This window comes from Oryctolagus cuniculus, chromosome 1 (genome assembly GCF_051225735.1).
Source record: "Oryctolagus cuniculus isolate XC-2025 breed Fujian yellow rabbit chromosome 1, ASM5122573v1, whole genome shotgun sequence".
NCBI classification, from domain to species: Eukaryota; Metazoa; Chordata; class Mammalia; order Lagomorpha; family Leporidae; genus Oryctolagus; species Oryctolagus cuniculus.
In genome coordinates, this window is record NC_142867.1 from 94930318 (window position 1) to 94948426 (window position 18109).

At 38.9% G+C, this 18109-nt stretch overlaps 1 protein-coding gene across 5 annotated transcripts in view; it reads right to left on the reverse strand.

Moving 5' to 3' along the window:
• Positions 1-227: 227 nt before the first annotated feature.
• DCUN1D5 (defective in cullin neddylation 1 domain containing 5) overlaps positions 228-18109 on the reverse strand; it is a 30733-nt gene continuing 12851 nt past the window's right edge. For all 5 annotated transcript variants that reach the window (XM_089312243.1, XM_051820291.3, XM_051820275.3 and 2 more), the window contains 4 exons: positions 7255-7363; positions 7021-7125; positions 3322-3424; positions 228-556 (listed from right to left, as the gene is read on the reverse strand). In XM_089312243.1, coding sequence (XP_089168369.1) covers positions 501-556; positions 3322-3424; positions 7021-7125; positions 7255-7363 — 373 coding nt within the window. In that variant the 3' untranslated portion in view covers positions 228-500. The remainder of the gene's footprint in view (positions 557-3321; positions 3425-7020; positions 7126-7254; positions 7364-18109) is intronic.

Sequence of the window (18109 nt, forward strand, 5' to 3'; positions counted from 1 at the left end):
GAAAATCATTGTCTCAGAAGTCAAGGCCAGTAATCTACTCTTCCTAACTCTGCAGAGATGACTATAATGAGCCATACCATTAAAAGACAACATTGCCAAGTATTAAGATTGCTTAAAATCTTTAAAATTTCACAAATTCATGTTTGGTTAGAACCTCAAAAATTCAACAATTCAAATTTACAAAAATAAATACCACTCTGACACTCAAGGGACATCTTCACTTTAAGGCCTTTGTCACAAATCTGAATCTTTATTGTTCTGAAATAAATGTTAAAAACATAACTTGAAACAAAAACTTCCATATTCAGTCTCAGAAGCGTGGCTCAATGCCCATCACATGTAACAAGAAAACGTCCTTTGAAAAAAAGGAAAAAAAAAAAAGGGCTATGAGAAGTCTTTCATATGAATAAAAATGCACCCTTTGGATTTTTTCCCCCACATCATTAGCTTGTATACACGTGGGAATCAAAAGGTTTGCATTTTCTTCACAATAGTTCTTGCTATGATGTTTGACGGACTTTTTGCCACTCAACAAATTCATCAAGAAGAACGGGCCCTGGAAATAAAAAAACAAGTTCTGTCAGAATTCAATCCCCACAAACTGTGATGACAGACCTGATCCCTTCCTTCAGATCTGCTTCCAGCTGCTCCAATAATTAACGGTGCTTTCTTGGCTTTTTCTTTTTTGCCATTAAAGGTGTGTTACATGTGTTACATGAATTTTCCAATAATTCAGTCAATATTCACCTATATATTTTTCTAAGTGACCACAGTGTCACTTAATCATTAAATGATCTGAAAAGTATTTACGATGCTATTTCTGTTACCCCAGTACAAGAAGTGTGTAAGTTTGTTGAGGAGGACTGTCCATACTAGAGAGTTATTTTAATCCAGTAACAGCACCTAGTAAAAGGGCCGGTGCTGTGGCATAGTGGGTAAATTCGCCACCTGCAGTGCAGGCATCCCATAGGGGCGTTGGTTCAAGTCCCAGCTGCTCCACTTCTGATCCAGCTCTCCGCTATAGCCTGGGAAAGAAGTGGAAGATGGCCCAAGTCCTTGGGCCCCTGCAACCTTAAGGGAGACCCAGAAGAAGCTCTTAGCTTCTGGCTTCAGATCGGCATAGCTCTGGCCATTGCAGCCATTTGGGGAATGAACCAACGGATGGAAGATCTCCCTCCCTCCCCCTCTCTCTGCCTCTCTGAAACTCCCTTTCAAATAAATAAACAAATCTTCAAAAATAAATAAATAAATAAATAGAACCTAGTACAAAGCTGAACACAATGAGGATGGTGCTGTGGTGCAGCGGGTAAAGCTGCTGCTTGCAGTGCTGGCATCCCATTTGGGCCCCAGTTCAAATCCAGGCTACTCCATTTCTGATCCAGCTCTCTGCTATGGCCTGGGAAAGCAGTAGAAAATGGCCCAAGTCCTTGGACCCCTGCACCCACATGGGAGACCTGGAAGAAGCTCTGGTTCCCAGCCTCAGATCAGCCCACCTCTGGTCACTGGGGCCATTTGGGGAGTGAACCAGTGGATGGAGACCTCTCTCTCTCTCTGCCTTTGCCTCTCCAACTCTGCCTTTCAAATAAATAATAAATCTTAAAAAAAAAAAAAAAAAAAACCTGACCACAAATCAGTGCCTAATGAACACCTGATGAATAAGTATTATTCTAAATAAGATATTTTTATAATATAAATGTCCAAATTCATTTACCTATTGAAACCAGGAAGCAATTTAAATGGACTGAGTTAATTGTTTTTAAATAGGAAAAAAACACTGCCACAAAAAATATGCTTGCTCTGTTTTTCTTAAAACATAAAGCCCTCTGGTGGTCTCTTTTTCTCGTTTCTGATAGATTTGTTTCTCTAATGTAAGAAAAACAAACCAAGCACAATAATAAATGGCAATGAAAAACAGCTTCTTGCTAAAAAAGAAAAAAAAAAAAGCACACAGCTTAAATGTTGGCATAGGAGGTAGATTATCAAATGAGAAAGCAAGTTCAATCCAAGCCACTAACTGCCTCCTGCCTTTGACTTCTATTAAGGAATACAGGTACAATTTTGCCAGATTTTCTGACTCTTCAAATAAATTGAGAAGTTGTATTTTTATACAAAATCTGCAGTTGGTTAAAAATATGTAAATAGGGACCAGTACTATGGCACTTTAGGCTAAGCCTCCACCTGTGGCGATGGCATCCATATGGGCACCAGTTCATGCCCTGGCTGCTCCTCTTCCGATCCAGTTCTCCGCTAATAGTTTGGGAAAGCAGTGAAAGATGCCCAAGTACTTGGGTCCTTATATCCATGTGGGAGATCTGGAAGAAGCTCCTGGCTCCTGGCCTTGGATCGGCCCAGCTCAAATTAAAAAAAAAGGTGGTGGGAACTAAAACATGTAGTCCCAGAGAATTAACGTGACTCCTCTAATTAATTTACCGTTATTTTCAAATACTGTCTTATGACACCTCAGCCTTTTCCAGTAAAGAGTATGGGCAAATATTTTAACTTTAAGGATCAAAACATTGTAAATAATTCACTACTAATTAACTCAGAATTTTAAGTGGGAAGTTATTTTAATATACTTTGCCATATTGTTAATGGGTATTTTACATTAACTTTCAAGCTTTCTCTTTTGTAGTTAATTGATTTGTTTCTTTTTTTTTTTTTTTTTTTAAAAAAAAGATTTATTTGAAAGGCACAGTTACAGAGAGGCAGAGGCAGAGAGAGAGAGAGAGAGAGGTCTTCCATCCACTGGTTCACTCCCCAGATGGCTGCAATGGCCGGAGCTGTGCTGATCCAAAGCCAGGAGCTAAAAGCTTCTTCTGGGTCTCCCACATGGGTGCAAGGGCCCAAGGACTCGGGCTATCTTCTACTGCTTTCCCAGCAGAAAGCTGGATCAGAAGTGAAGCAGCTGGGACTCGAACCAGTGCCCATATGGGATGCTGGCACTGCAGGAAGCAGCTTTAACCCACTGTGCCATAGCACCAGCCCTTCCATTTCTTCAAGATCAAAACTGTTTCAAAATCATGTACTTTTTCCTCCACAGGAAAATTCAATGAGAGGCAGGAGCAAAGCTGAATTTTAGCTTTGATACGTGGAATTATAATTTAAATTAGCTACAATGCTTCACTACTGAAGAATCAAAAATATTTATTAGTGTAGACTTTATTGTCCAGTTTTAAGTTGCCTACTTCCTCATATTCCCACATGATTAAATAAGAAGTTACTGGTATGGTTTTTAAAACCGTTATGCCAATGCTACATTAATGCATGCTCTCATGAAATATTTTGGGGAATTTTATTCTGAGAAGAATACATCATACTTACAAGCACCATCTTCATCGTAGTTACTAAGGTCGGCATGGACTGTTCTGCTGAATTCTAATACATTGTACCACTGATCTTTGTTCATAACACGATACTTCGATTGCTGCAGAAAATAATATAAATAAATGAACCATGGAAGAAACATTATTTATTAAGGCTTGACCTAATTAAAATTTAGCTAACTTTTCTCATTATTGATATATATATATATATATATATATTTTTTTTTTTTTTTTGATAGGCAGAGTTAGACAGTGAGAGAGAGAGACAGAGAGAAAGGTCTTCCTTTTCTGTTGGTTCACCCCTCAAATGGCTGCTATGGCCGGCACACTGCACCGATCTGAAGCCAGGAGCCAGGTGCTTCCTCCTGGTCTCCCATGGGGTGCAGGGCCCAAGCACTTGGGCCATCCTCCACTGCCTTCCCGGGCCACAGCAGAGAGCTGGACTTGAAGAGGAGCAACCGGGACAGAATCCGGAGCCCCAACCAGGACTAGAACCCCAGTGCCAGCGCCACAGGTGGAGGATTAGCCTAGTGAGCAGTGGCGCCAGCCTCATTACTGATCCTTTTCTAATTCTTCTTTCAATTGTGTTTCTAGAGAATCTTCAAGAACATTTATAGATCATCATCTATTTTATTAATAGTGAAAAAAGTCAATAAATTTTTACACATATAACTGTGTAACCAGAAATTTGAGATCAAGATATAGAACATAGGGTCCAACTCTGTGGCATAGTAGGCTAAGCCTCTGCTGCGTTGGCATAATGTACAGGTGCCAGTTCAAGTCCCAGCTGCTCCTCTTCCAATCTAGCTCTCTGCTATGGCAGAAAAGCAGAAGAAGATTGTCCAAGTGCTTAGTCTCCTGCACCTACGTGGCAGACCTGGAAGAAGCTCCTGGCTTCGGACTGGCCCAGCTCCAGCTGTTGAGGAATTGAGTAAATCAATGGATGGAAGACCTTTCTCTCTGTCTCTCCCTTTCTCTGTAATTACCTTTCATATAAATAAATAAAATCTTTTTTAAAAAGATATAGAATGTGTCCTATGTTAAGTTATTTTGTTTTGGTACTCAGTAAATCATTTTATTTGCATGAGATTTACCTCCATTTTGAAGTTGATAACTTGGAGGATAGTGGAAGGCTTGGCTTTAAATCCCACACAGACCAATTAGTTCAGTGACCTTAGGAAAATTACTTAAAATCAGAACTAATTCAAAATGGTGCTACAGAGTTTCAAAAATGATGATGTATGCCAAACAGCCAGCCTGCGTATAACAAGTATGAAAAATTTCATCCTCATAGAGGTATTTTGTATCTACTGTTTTTGCTGAAAACTACTAACAAAGTAGATACCATTCATCAAAAATATCTACTTTATTGGGTTTCAGATTAATTATGTACAAAACTCATTCACAAGACCAATTCATCAGTTTTCTTACAGACTTTAAACAAAACCACTCTGTGGAACTTCGTATGATAAACAATGATCTTTATGAGGAATTATTTTCAAAGCAAAAAACATTTTCATTCAAGAAATGGTGAAAACCATACCAAAAACCCTAACAGCAAAAAAGGCACAGAAACACGGTTCAGCTTTTAGTGCAGCAGGTTCAGCTAATGCCTGCAGTGCCAGCACCCCAAATCGGAATGTTAAGAGTTTCAGCTGCCCTGCTTCTGATCCAACACTGTGATAATGCACCTGGGAAAGCAGAGGATGGCTTAAGTATACGAGCCCCTGCCACCTCCCACATGGAAGACCCAGATGCAGTTCCAGGCTCCTGGCTTCAGCCTGCTACAGTCCCGTCAATGCAGCCATTTGGGGAGTGTACCAGCAAATGAAAAATCTTTTTCTCTGTTTTTCTCTCTGTCACTCTGCCTTTCAAATAAATAAAATAAATCTTAAAAGTCACAAATAGAGATATACAATTAGACAAAACAATCGGAAAAAAATGACAGCATCTTCTTAAACTCACTAACAAGTTCTATGATAACCCTTATTATCTACTTCATAGATTCAGTACATTTTTTTTTCAGCAATCAGTACAATTTGCACATACTACAGGGGCACTTTAAGAGTCTGTGTAAAATGTAATTAAAAGAAATTTCCTTTGGTGCAAATTACATATAAAAAAGCCATACATGGATTTCAAATTTTTTGCACCAAAGAAAATTTATTTGTTATAGAGAATGATATTAAAAGATACTTATTTTGGTGAAGAAAAAAGTTTTTTTATTAGCACTAATAATAATTGTACATGTTTATGTAATTCTGCAATTTTTAAAAAATAGTTACTTATTGGAAAAGCCGAATTACAGAGAGAGAGCAAGATTGAGAGAGAGAAAGAGAAAGAGAAAGAGATATCTTCCATCTGCTGGTTAACTCCCCAAATGGCCACAACAGTCAAGGGCCAATCTGAACCCAGGAGCAAGAGTGTCTTCTGGGTTTCCCATGAGGGCGAAGTGGCCCAAGCACCTGGGCCATCCTCTGCTACTTTCCTAGGCACATTAACAGAGAGCGAGATTGGAAGTGAAGTAGCCGGGACTCGAACTGGCAACCTTATGGAATGCTGGAGCTGCAGGCAGTGGTTTTAGCCACTAAGCCATAGCAATGACCTCCACAAACTTTTTGAGGAACCCATGTACGCATGAAAATGTGGTATTTATATACAATAGAATACTATTTGGCCATAAAAAAAAAAATGAAATCTTGTCACTGGAAGCAAAAAGGATGGAACTGGAGGACACCATGTTAAATGAAAGAAGCCAGACACAAAGACAAATACCATATGTTCTCCTTCATATCTGAAAGCTAAAAATAACAAATCAAAAAGTCAATTTGAACACAAGATGGCCATTGCTATAGGCTGAGAGGAGTTCAGAGTGGGAATATTAGGAGTCTGGATATCAGGTACCAAATCAGAGTTTGATGGAAAGACTAGTGTTATAAAGCAGAATGGGGGAAGACTACAGTTGACAATAACCTAGTATATAAAGTATACAGTTCACAATAACCTAGCATATGAACAAACAAAAGAAAGAAGCTTCAAAGCTGCAATCATAAAGAAATGTCAAAGAAGGGGAAATACTGATGACTTTTTGTTTTGATAATTACACAATGTATACCTGTAACCCATAAACATGTACAATTATTATTAGTGCTAATAAAAAATGTTTCTTCATCAAAATAAGCATCTTTTAAATCATTCTCTATGAACTCTTTGAAGTATCCTTATAGCCATTCTCTTATTTGTGGACATGGAACATTTGGTTTACTGTATAGTTTCAACTGAGTTTAAGTAGAAAAGACAGTTATTATCTATGGTTATCATATGTGCATTTCAGCACATACAACTGACTTCATGAAACAGATTAAAAAAACAGATTTAGAAGCTTGGGATTTGTGTGCTAGCAATCAATTCTCTCTTGCCCCAAAGCAGAAACTAATTTTTCATGAAAAACACTTGGAAGTTTCTTTTTGCAAGGAGTAGGAAGTAAAATGAAAAAAATCTCAAGCACAAAACATATTAATGGACATGAATTCATGTCAAAAACTCGTAGAAATACACACATTTTAATTGTTTCCTCACTTAAAATTTTTAAAAGCACAGCATTAAAAATCTATTTGCTCCTAAGTTAAAAGTATATTTTTATCAGAATAAGTTTTAAGATTATATTTTCAAACTAAAAAACAAAGTTCATACATACCTCCAGGTACTGATAGAATACTGAAAACAGTGGCCATGTCCTTCCAAGCAGAAGAGCTAACATAGATTTAGCAGTATCAATATCAAGGCTTCTCTGATCTTTATCCTAAAATTAAAGCAGAAAAATATTCCTATCATTATGTAATTTGTACAACTGTACCTACAAATTATATTGAATCTGTTAAAAACTAATTAAAAAGAAAAAAAGTCAACCAAACATGGACATTGTACCTACCCTTGCAAAATCAAAGGCATATCTGTAGATATTCTTAAATGATGAAATATCATTCAACTGTGAGCGCAAAAAGTCAAATTTGTTCTGTAACTTTTCTGTGCAGTCACACCTTAAATGCAAAATCAAAGTATACAATCAAGAAAATTCAGTAACAATGTCTTTAGGAGGTTAGAAGAAACATATCAACCAAAAAATGAATATATTTATGCAGTTAATTTTGATCTAAAAATCCTGATTCCACAAATTTAGAATAAACTTGTTGCTATCTATATACCAATATTATAGAAAAAAAGGAACATGTGAATAAAAAAAAAAAAAACAGAAAATCTGGCAATCAATGAAAGGTTACTCCAGTGAGGCTTAAGAAAAAAAATCAATTTTAAAAAAATATTGATTTATTTATTTACTTATTTATTTGAGAAGCAGAGAGACAGAGAGCTCCCATCTGCTGGCTCACTCCAAAATGCCTGCAAAAGCCAAGTCCAGTCAGGCTGACACTGGGAGCTGGAGTTGGGAACATAATACAAGTGTCCTACTTGAGCCATCCATCTGCTGCCTCTCAGGCTGTGCCTTAGCAGGAAATTGAAATTGGAAGTGGAGCCAAGACTCTAATTCAGCCACTCTACATGAGATGCAGGTGTTTTAACCCGTATACCAAATGCCTGCCCCATAAAAAAATTCTGATAAAATCACAATTATCTCTTAAAAAGAGATGTATTCAAATATGCTGTTATCATATGTAAAGTTAAACAACATATTGCATAGCAAAAAATTAATCAGAACTCTGTCATGTATCTCTCAAGTGAGTTCTCAGGCAATAGGTTGGTGAAAAAGATGAGCTTTTAAATGTTTAGGTTGAGGTTTATATGTTTAGGATACAGGGAAATTATTTAATGGTCCAGTCATAAATCTAGTTTCCCCCATTTTTAGTAAATAAAAAGTCAAGGACAATCAGTAGAAGCATCTAACTTGACATAAGATACTCTTGTAAAATAAAGCACACTGACAAATTATGTTATTTGTAAAGACAAGACCTCAAACAACTAAACAGATGCGATGCCCAAAAATTTTGACTTTCTAACTCTCCCTGAGTTGATAAATTCCACTATTTAGAGCAAAAAGCAAGGCAGAAAAAGGTTATCATATCTTGGCACAAATCTCCAGTCTCATCTCCTGCCACTTCCCTTACATATCTAGCTATATTTCACTTATCATTTCCAAATGCCACAGCTATGCTACAGCACATTTCCATTATTTAAACTGCTATTGCTGGGGCTGGCATTTTGGCTTAGCAGGTAAGGCTGCTGCCTGCAAGCAACACTAGCATCCCAAATGGCACCAGTTCAAGTCCCACTCCCTGCTGTAGGCTTGGGAAAGCAGTGGAGAATGACCCAAGTGCTTGGGTCTCTGCACCCATGTGGGAGACCCGGAAGAAGCTCCTGACTCCTGGCTTCAGCCCAGCCCAGCCTTGGCTGTTGTAGCTATCTGGGGAGTAAAACAGAGAATGGAAGACCTCTCTCTCTCTCCCTCTCTTTGTAACTCTGAGTTTCAAATAAACAAATAAATCTTAAAACAAAACAAAAAAATCATGAATTGTTGTTGCTTCCATTTATTCTGAGAAATTACTCACCAAGACCTCACAGTTTGCCACTTTAGAATCTGACTTCCCTTAGTCAAATTAGTAAGGCATCTACTGTGACCCAGCATATTCCCCTCAAAACTGAATTTTACTATTCATGAAGCACTGCAAATGCCTGAATTCTTAGATGTAACTAAAATGTTTATTATCTTAAATCAATGATTAAGGCGTAACTCACTGGATACAATTCCAATGTAAATTAAATATTGTATTTCTTTTTTTTTTTTTTTTTACAATTTATTTTTATTTATTTGAAAGAGTTACAAAGAGGTAGAGACAGAGAGAGAGGTCTTCCATCTGCTGGTTCACTCCCAAGATGGCTGCAACAGCCAGAGCTGCACCGATCCAAAGCCATGAGCCAGGAGCTTCTTCCAGGTCTCCCATGTGGGTAGAGGGGCCCAAGGCTTGAGCTATCTTCTACTGCTTTCTCAGGCCATAGCAGAGAGCTGGATCGGAGGTGGAGCAGCCAGGACTCGAACTGGCACCCATATGGGATGCCGGCACTTCAGGCCAGGGTTTTAACCCACTGTGCCAGCCTCTAAATATTGAATTTCTAAAATAAGTCAACTTTTACTGTATTACAATGTTTTATACATTGCTAGATTTTTTTTTTTTTTTTGGCTATGCTTCTGTGATTTTTCTTCACACACTTCCCTTGCTGGATTTGACAATACTTTTACAGTATAAGTCTCAGAAAATTTAACTATAATTACCACCCTTTCTTCTGTTTTCTGAAAAAAAAATTTATGCAATTTTAGAATTAGTGTCTATCTACACTCAGATGGAAAACTATCTGGGCTGTTCTACCAAAGAAGAATAGGAAAGGAAGATTTTTAAATACTAAATCAACATTTTTAACAGTTACAGAACCATTTGGATTTGCTATTTCTTTTTAAATGTTTTTGTCACTTAAACTTTTCTGATAACTGGATTATTCTGAATAAAATTTGATTTAAATATGTTCCTTAAGATAATTTGTTAACACTTTGCTTTTTCCAAAAAGATTTATGTATGTATTTGAAAGGCAGAGATAGAAGAACAGAGAGAGAGAGGGAGATGGATCTTGCATCCATTGATGCACTCCCCAAATGCCTACAATAGTCAGGTCTAGACCAGGCTGCAGTCAGGAGCCAGAAACTCCACTTGGTCTCCCACATGGCTGACAGGGGCCCAAGAATTTAAGCCATCTGCTGCTACTGTCCCAGAAATATTATTAGGGAGCTTGATTGGAAATAAAGCAGTTAAGACTCAAACTCGTATTCTGATACAGGATGCCAGTGTCATCAGTGGTAGCTTAGCCTGCTGTACCACAATGTCGGCCCCTACAACATTTTCTAAATTACATTATTTATTTTTGCCTTTGCATTATTTTGATCAGAATTCATTTAATATAGCATTTAAGACTACAGGATTTCCCTCTCAGTGTAATTTTAACTGTAACCATAGGCTCTAAGTACAATTGCTTTGATCATAAACTTGTAAATGCTACTTTGACAACAATCTTGTTTCAGAGAAGTAAGAGGAATAAAAATCTTGCTGGAATAGGTTTAAGAAAATGAGAAGAAAGGAACTAGAGAAAATAGGCATAGAAGAATACCTTTAAAGAGTTTGGTTCTGAAGTAGAACAAGGAAAGAAAAGAGCAGTGGAATGGGAGCAGCAGAAGGTTGAAAAAAGTTTTTTTTTTTTTTTTTTTTTGCGGTATGAATGGCCCTTATTGGTTACCACACAAAAGGGAACAGAACAAGGGATCTGACAGTTCCTGCTCCAGCAAAGGTGTCCGCAGACCTGAAACTCGCTCACCACTCCCGGAAAGCTAAAAAAGCTTTTTGATAGACAAATAACTTCCACTCTCAGCAAGATGGAGTAAATGAATGTACTCCCTCCACTGGGCCCCATGAATCCCTGGACATTACCCATAGAAGAAACTAAGACTCTGAAAGGCAGAGGACTGAAACATGCTGGTGAGATCCCTGGGTTTATTTTTGCCTCAATCATACCAAATTTGGAGCTGACGAAGCCAGCAAAGCAGAAACGCTAAAAGGCCCAATAAAGGGCTGCTCTTTTTCCTAGCTGAAGACCAGGAAAGAAGCAGCCAGTCTTCTGTAAAGCAGAAACTACTTCAGGTAAACAACACTGAAAAAACCGGGCTCCAAATCCATTAAGTGCTGGCAGAGATCAAAGGGGACCTAAAATGCATACCCTAACCAGAATATAGGGCCCCTCTCTCAGCTCCTGCAGTAGTGGTGGAAACCACACAGAGAACACAAACTCCTACTCCCACCAGGTGGTAACTAACAGCCAATCCTCTCAGCCCAGGGTTGTACAAAGGAGACATACTAGGCTTTCACTATCATACAGTAGTACCAAGGCCACCACCTCAATACTGTCAGTGGAGGTCATATGGGGTTCTAGATCTTTCAGAAAAGGAGGTATTAAAGGAGGCCCAAGGCCAGCACCATGGCTCACATCGTTAATCCTCAGCTTGCGGCGCCGGCATCCCATATGGGCGCCGGGTTCTAGTCCCGGTTGCTCCTCTTCCAGTCCAGCTCTCTGCTGTGGCCCGAGAAGGCAGTGGAGGATGGCCCAAGTGCTTGGGCCCTCCACCCACATGGGAGACCAGGAGGAAGCTCCTGGCTCCTGGCTTCACATCGGCGCAGTGCACCGCCGTGGTGGCCATTTGAGGGGGTGAACCAACGGAAGGAAGACCTTTCTGTCTCTCTCTCTCACTGTCTAACTCTCCCTGTTAAATAAAAAAAAGAAGCAGCCCAAGGCCAACACTGTGGCATAGCAGGTAAAGCTGCCTGCACTGCTGGCATCCCATATTAGCACCAGTTCAAGTCCCAGCTATTCCACTTCTGATCCAGCTCTCTGCTATGGCCTGAGAAAGCAGTAGAAGATGGTCAAAGTGTTTGGACTCCTGCACCCTTGAGGGAGACTTGGAAGAAGCACTGTCTAACTCTCCCTGTCAAATAAAAAAAAAGAAGCAGCCCAAGGCCAACACTGTGGCATAGCAGGTAAAGCTGCCTGCACTGCTGGCATCCCATATTGGCACCAGTTCAAGTCCCAGCTATTCCACTTCTGATTCAGCTCTCTGCTATGGCCTGAGAAAGCAGTAGAAGATGGTCAAAGTGTTTGGACTCCTGCACCCTTGAGGGAGACTTGGAAGAAGCTCCTGGCTTCTGGCTTCAGATCAGATCAGCTCAGCTCAGCTCAGCTCTAGCTATAGCAGTCATTTGGAGAGTGAACCAGCGGATGGAAGATCTTTCTTTCTCTTTCTCTCTCTGATTCTCTGTAACTCTTCCAAATAAATAAATCTCTAAAATTATTTTTTTAAATGTGAAAAAGTACAATCTATTAAAAAAAAAAGGCTTAAGGACCAGCACTGTGGTACAGCACTACCTAGAGTGCTGGCATCCTACATGAGCTCCAGTTCCAGGCCCTGCTGCTCCACTTCTGATCCAGCTCTCTGCTGTGCCCTGGGAAAGCAGTAGAAGATGGTCCAAGTCCTTGGGCCCCTGCACCCGCATGGGAGACCTGAAAGAAACTCCAGGTTCCTGGCTTCAGATTGGCCCAGCTCTGGTCATTGCGGCCATTTGGAGAGTGAACCAACAGATGAAAGACCTCTCTCTCTCTCTCTGCCTCTCTGTAACTGCTTTTCAAATAAATAAATCAATCTTAAAAAAAGAAGAGAGAAGGGAGGAAGAAAGGAAGGGAGGGAGGGAGGGAGAAAATGGAGGCCCAGGGAGGACTGCAACTCTCATCCTTGCCCAGCAGTAACAAACAACAACAGATGTCAACTGCAGCAGAGAACTTTAATTTCTATCTGCACCTGGTGATAATGAGGCAGCTGCCCACATTTCTTTCACAGTGGCATTAGAGGAAGCTAGCCAAAACAGAAAGAAGGTTTAAAAAGATCCAGAGCTTTGTAACATAATATCCAAAATATATAATTTTAATAAAAGAAATAACTTGCCATACCAAGAACTAAGATCTCAAACAGAATGCAAAAAAAAGACAAACACCAAAATGACAGAAATGTTTAGAATTGTCTGACAAACATTTTAAAGCCACACACACACACACACACTTCAACAAGCAACGGGGAATACAATACAACAAATGAAAACAGAAAGTCTCGGCAAAGAAAGAAAAAGTCTAAGGAAAGAAACATAAGATAAAAAAAGAACCAAATGAAAATTTCTGAACTATAAAATACAGAGTAGATGTAAGCTCTCACATATCAATTACATGAAATGTGAGTGGTATTATATACAACATTTAGAACACACAGATTGATCAGTTCTATTTTGAAGAAACATGGCCAAAATGCATAATGTCTAATAAAATCTAAATTCAAATATAACAATATAGGTAGGTTGAACATAAAAGACTGGAAATGACCTATCATAGATACTTTAATTAAAAGAAAAAGTAGCTATATTTAGATCAGCTAATGCAGACTTCAGAACAAAGATAATTGTAACAGAGAACATAACAGCAATAAGAGTCAATCTACCAAGATAGCAATTCTAAGCAATCCAATACATAATACACCAGAGCTGCAAAATACATGAAGCAAAAATTGACAGAACTGAAAGGAGAAATAACTAAATCTACAATTACAGCTAGAAATTTCAACTGCTCACGTAGCAATCAATAGAAAACAAGAACATCAACAAATATAAATTAGAACACTACCAATCAACAGGATCTCGTTGACATTAACTGAACATTCCACTCAATTACAAAACAGTGCACACTTTTCGACTATTCACAGAACATAAAAGAAACTAAGTTATCTCTTGAGTCATAAAACAAACTTCAACAAGTCAGTCCTAGGTAAAAGTAAATTGCAATGAAAACTAAAAAATACATTAAACTGAGTGAAAAGGCAACATATCAAAATGTTAGATACATATAAAATAGTGCCAATATTGCAATTTATAGTACTAGATGGAAACTTTTAAGAAAGTCTCAATCTAAGTTCATAGCTTAGATTTTAGAAAAAGAATAGGGACTGGTGCTGTGGAACAGTGGGTTAAAGCCCCAGCCCAAAAGACCGGCGTCCCATATGGTTGCCAGTTTGAGTCCCAGCTACCCCACATCTGATCCAGCTCCCTGCTAATGCGCCTGGCACAGAAACAGAGAATGGCCCAAGTCCTTGGGTTCCTGCACCCACATGGGAGACCTGGAAGAAGTTTGGCTCCTGGCTTTGGATCAGCTCAGCTCCGGACACTGTAGCCATTTGGGGCAACAGTGGATGGAAGACCTCTCTCTGTAACTCTTTCAAATAAATAAAATAAGTATTTAAAAAAGAAAAAGAGCAAAATCAATGTAAAACAGGTAGGAGAAAACAAGTAATAAAGGGTAGAAATCAATGAAATGAAAACCAGAAAAATTAAAAGAAAAATGAAGATCTGGTTATTTGAAAAGATCAATAAAATTGACCAATTTCAAGAAAGGCTGATAAAAGAATAGATAGAGGAGAAGAAAAAATTATCTTTTTTTTTTTTTTTTTGATAGGCAGAGTGGACAGTGAGAGAGAGAGACAGAGAGAGAAAGGTCTTCCTTTGCCGTTGGTTCACCCTCCAATGGCCGCCGCTGCAGCTGGCGCACCGTGCTGATCCGATGGCAGGAGCCAGGATCCAGGTGCTTTTCCTGGTCTCCCATGGGGTGCAGGGCCCAAGCACCTGGGCCATCCTCCACTGCACTCCCTGGCCATAGCAGAGAGCTGGCCTGGAAGAGGGGCAACCGGGACAGAATCCGGCGCCCTGACCGGGACTAGAACCCGGTGTGCCGGCGCCGCAAGGTGGAGGATTAGCCTATTGAGCCACGGCGCCGGCTCAGAAAAAATTATCTTTATCAGGAATCAAACAAGAGCTATTATAAGCCCAAAATAACAAAAAAGGTGGGAATATACTATGAATTATTTTACTCATATAAATTTGACAACTTAGATAAAATGGGCCAATTCCTAAAAAAGCACAAACTACCATACCACACATAAAATATAGATAATTTGAAAAACACTCTAACTATTAAAGGCACTGAATCCAAAAATTAAAAACTCTGAAAAATAAATTACAAGCTAAGATAGTTATTCTTTTTTTTATTTCTTATATATTTAGATTACTTTAAACTTTCTATTAAAAAAGGAACTATAATAGCTAAAACAATTCTTTAAAAAAGATGCTTCGATCTATCTGATTTTAGGATTTATTATATATTATATAGCTATAGTAATACGGACTGCTAGTGGCAGGAAAGACACATCAACGGAATACAGAGAGAACCCAGAAACAGACCCAACTGTTTTCTGACAAAGGTGCAAAAGCAATTCAGTGAAGAGATTTTTTTTTTCCAACAATGGAACTGGAACAAGTGGACATCTACAGGCAAAAACGTAAACCAAATCGAAGGTTCATACCTTTTACAGATTTACAACCCTTCTAGAAAATAATACAAGAGAATATTCTCGGAATATAGAGCTGGGAAAGAATTTTTATATTTAACAGCAAAAATCACAATCCATGACAGGAAGAAACAGATAAACATGACTTCAACAAAACTAAAAATTTGATCAGCAAAAAAAAAAAAAAAAAATTTTTGAAAGATCTTATTAAGAGAACGAAAAGGGAAATTACAGAATGAGAAAATATTTGCAAACCACACATTCAACACCTATTTACATAAAAAAATCAAAAGTAAAAAAAAAATCCTTCATTTCTGTTAATCCCTTTACCACTGTCCTTCTGCCTCGAGGAAACTAATTTCTCAGAGGAAATACATAGGTCACTGAATTCTAATTCAACTATATCTATCTCCTTTCTATCTCCTCCACTAAGTTTTTAATCTACTGTATTTTTTACTTTTAGTAAAAAATTTACTGTATTTTTTACTTTTAGTCATTTAATGATTTGAAATCTCATTATCTGGTACCACCTCCCTCTTTCCTTTAAGTATATAGTTACTTTATATTCAAAGTGCGGTAATTCAAAAAACTAATCTTCAAGCTCTGATTCTGAATTCTGCTTAAGACTGATTTTCCTATAGTATATGTTTAGGGATTTTTGACTATACTGAAAATCATGTAACCTTTTTCTGCACAACTTTAAGTTTCTGTTTAAAACGCATCCCTCTACAAAAGAATTGCTGGCACTTCAAAATTAGGAGGAGTCCTACCTACCTGGGAAAATTTTAAAATACATGTTTGCTTTGAGTCATACAAGTAGTGAATTCTAGCCCCCAATTTGCACGATAAAGAACTTTAGGAATAGGAATTTTCTGGGGTTGAAGTCCCTGACCTCCAGTTGTATGTAGAACCAGCCCAGACAATCAACTCTCCATTTCTTGTGTAGGTGTTGCAATTAATACCTTCATAAGAGAGTTTCTTACTTGATTTCACCCTACTCAGGTCTTGAATTTGTCCCCTGTTCTCAAGTGGCTAAAGGTTAGTAGGTGTCCTCAGGGTAAACGCCAGTTCCACAGATCCCTATGAAATCATCGTTTCTGGCCTCCGTTGATTTTTATTAAATTTTAGGCAAGTTCAGGTTATGCTTTTTAAAAAAAGTTTTTACATTTTCCCCAATATTTTAGTGGTTTTTTTTTGGGGGGGGGGGGGGACAGGCAGAGTTAGTGAGAAAGAAAGAGAGAGAAACAGAGAGAAAGGTCTTCCTTCCGTTGGTTCACCCCCCAAATGGCCACTACGGTCAGTGTGCTGTGCCAATCGGAAGCCAGGAACCAGGTGCTTCCTCCTGGTCTCCCATGAGGGTGCAGGGCCCAAGCACTTGGGCCATCCTCCACTGCCTTTCCGGTCCACAGCAGAGAGCTGGACTGGAAGAGGAGCAACTGGGACTAGAACCTGGGGTGCTGGCGCTGCAGGCAGAGGATTAGCCAAGTGAGTCGTGGCACCAGCCAATTTTTAGTGTTTTATAAGATAAGGAGTTTGTTTGTACATTTTGCCTGCTATACTGCTAAAATGGGTCAACAAAATAGGGTAAGCTAACTATCTAACTTGGCAGAGGTCTATTTTCTTCTGAGTGCAAAGTATGCTTCATGCACAAAGAAGACAAAAGTATTCTTATTACTTGTTAGATTCATTGTTTACTAGATCAGAAGGTGGCTTCCAATATTACAAAAATTTTTACATTAAAATTAAACTTTAATATAAGTTGAAAATGCAGTTAATTTCTCCATGGGGATATGAAAAATAAACAAATTCTCAAATCACATGCTACTATAATGCTGTCTGAAAACGTAGAAACGATGTTTTCAGTATTTCCAGACTCAAAATTTGAGAATGTTTAGAGGCAGGTGTCTGGCCTAGCCTGAATTGCCAGCTGGCACACGTACATCCCATATCAGAGTGCTTAGGTTCAAGCCCCGGCTCCACTCTAGCTCCACTCAGCTTCTTACTAATATGCACCCTGGGAGGCAATAGGTGATCATTGCAGTAGTTGGGTCACTGCCACTCCAAAGGGAGGCCTACATAAAGTTCCCTTTCCCTAGCCTTGCCCTGGTTTTGGCTTGGCTGCTCTAGGCACTTGGGGAGTGGAACCAGTAGACAGAACTCTGTCTACCTGTCTCTCCAAAGTTTTTAGAAAAGTAGGGGTAAAAAATTTTCAGAGGGATGGGGCGGCGCTGTGGCATAGCAGATAAAGATGCTGCCTGCAGTGGACACCGGTTCAAGTCCTGGCTGCTCTACTTCTGATCCAGCTCTCTGCTATGGCCTGGGAAAGCAGTGGAGGATGGCCCAAGTCCTTGGGTCCCTGCACCCACATGGGAGACCTGGAAGAAGCTCCCGGCTCCTGGCTTCGGATCAGCACAGCTCCGGTCATTGCGGCCAATTAGGGAGTGAACCAGCAGATGGAAGACCTCTCTCTCTGTCTCTCTCTCTGCCTCTCCTTCTCTCTGTATAACTCTGACTTTCAAATAAATGAATAAATCTGTAAAAAAATTTTTTTCAGAGGGTACTACTTTTCAAGTATTTAATTACATGTGCATTCTTCCCCACCATAACTTATCTTAATGGGGGACTCTTCTTCATCTTACATATTTGCAGCTTCCTAAAGTAATGCTTTTCATTTTTTTTCCCAAGTAAAGTGAGTCACATTTTCACACAAAATCTCATGCAAAATTTTAAGACTTGAAATTCAAAAGGGTAAAAAAGATAAAGGATGCCTCCTGACATTCCAACTTACATATCTGCTTATCAC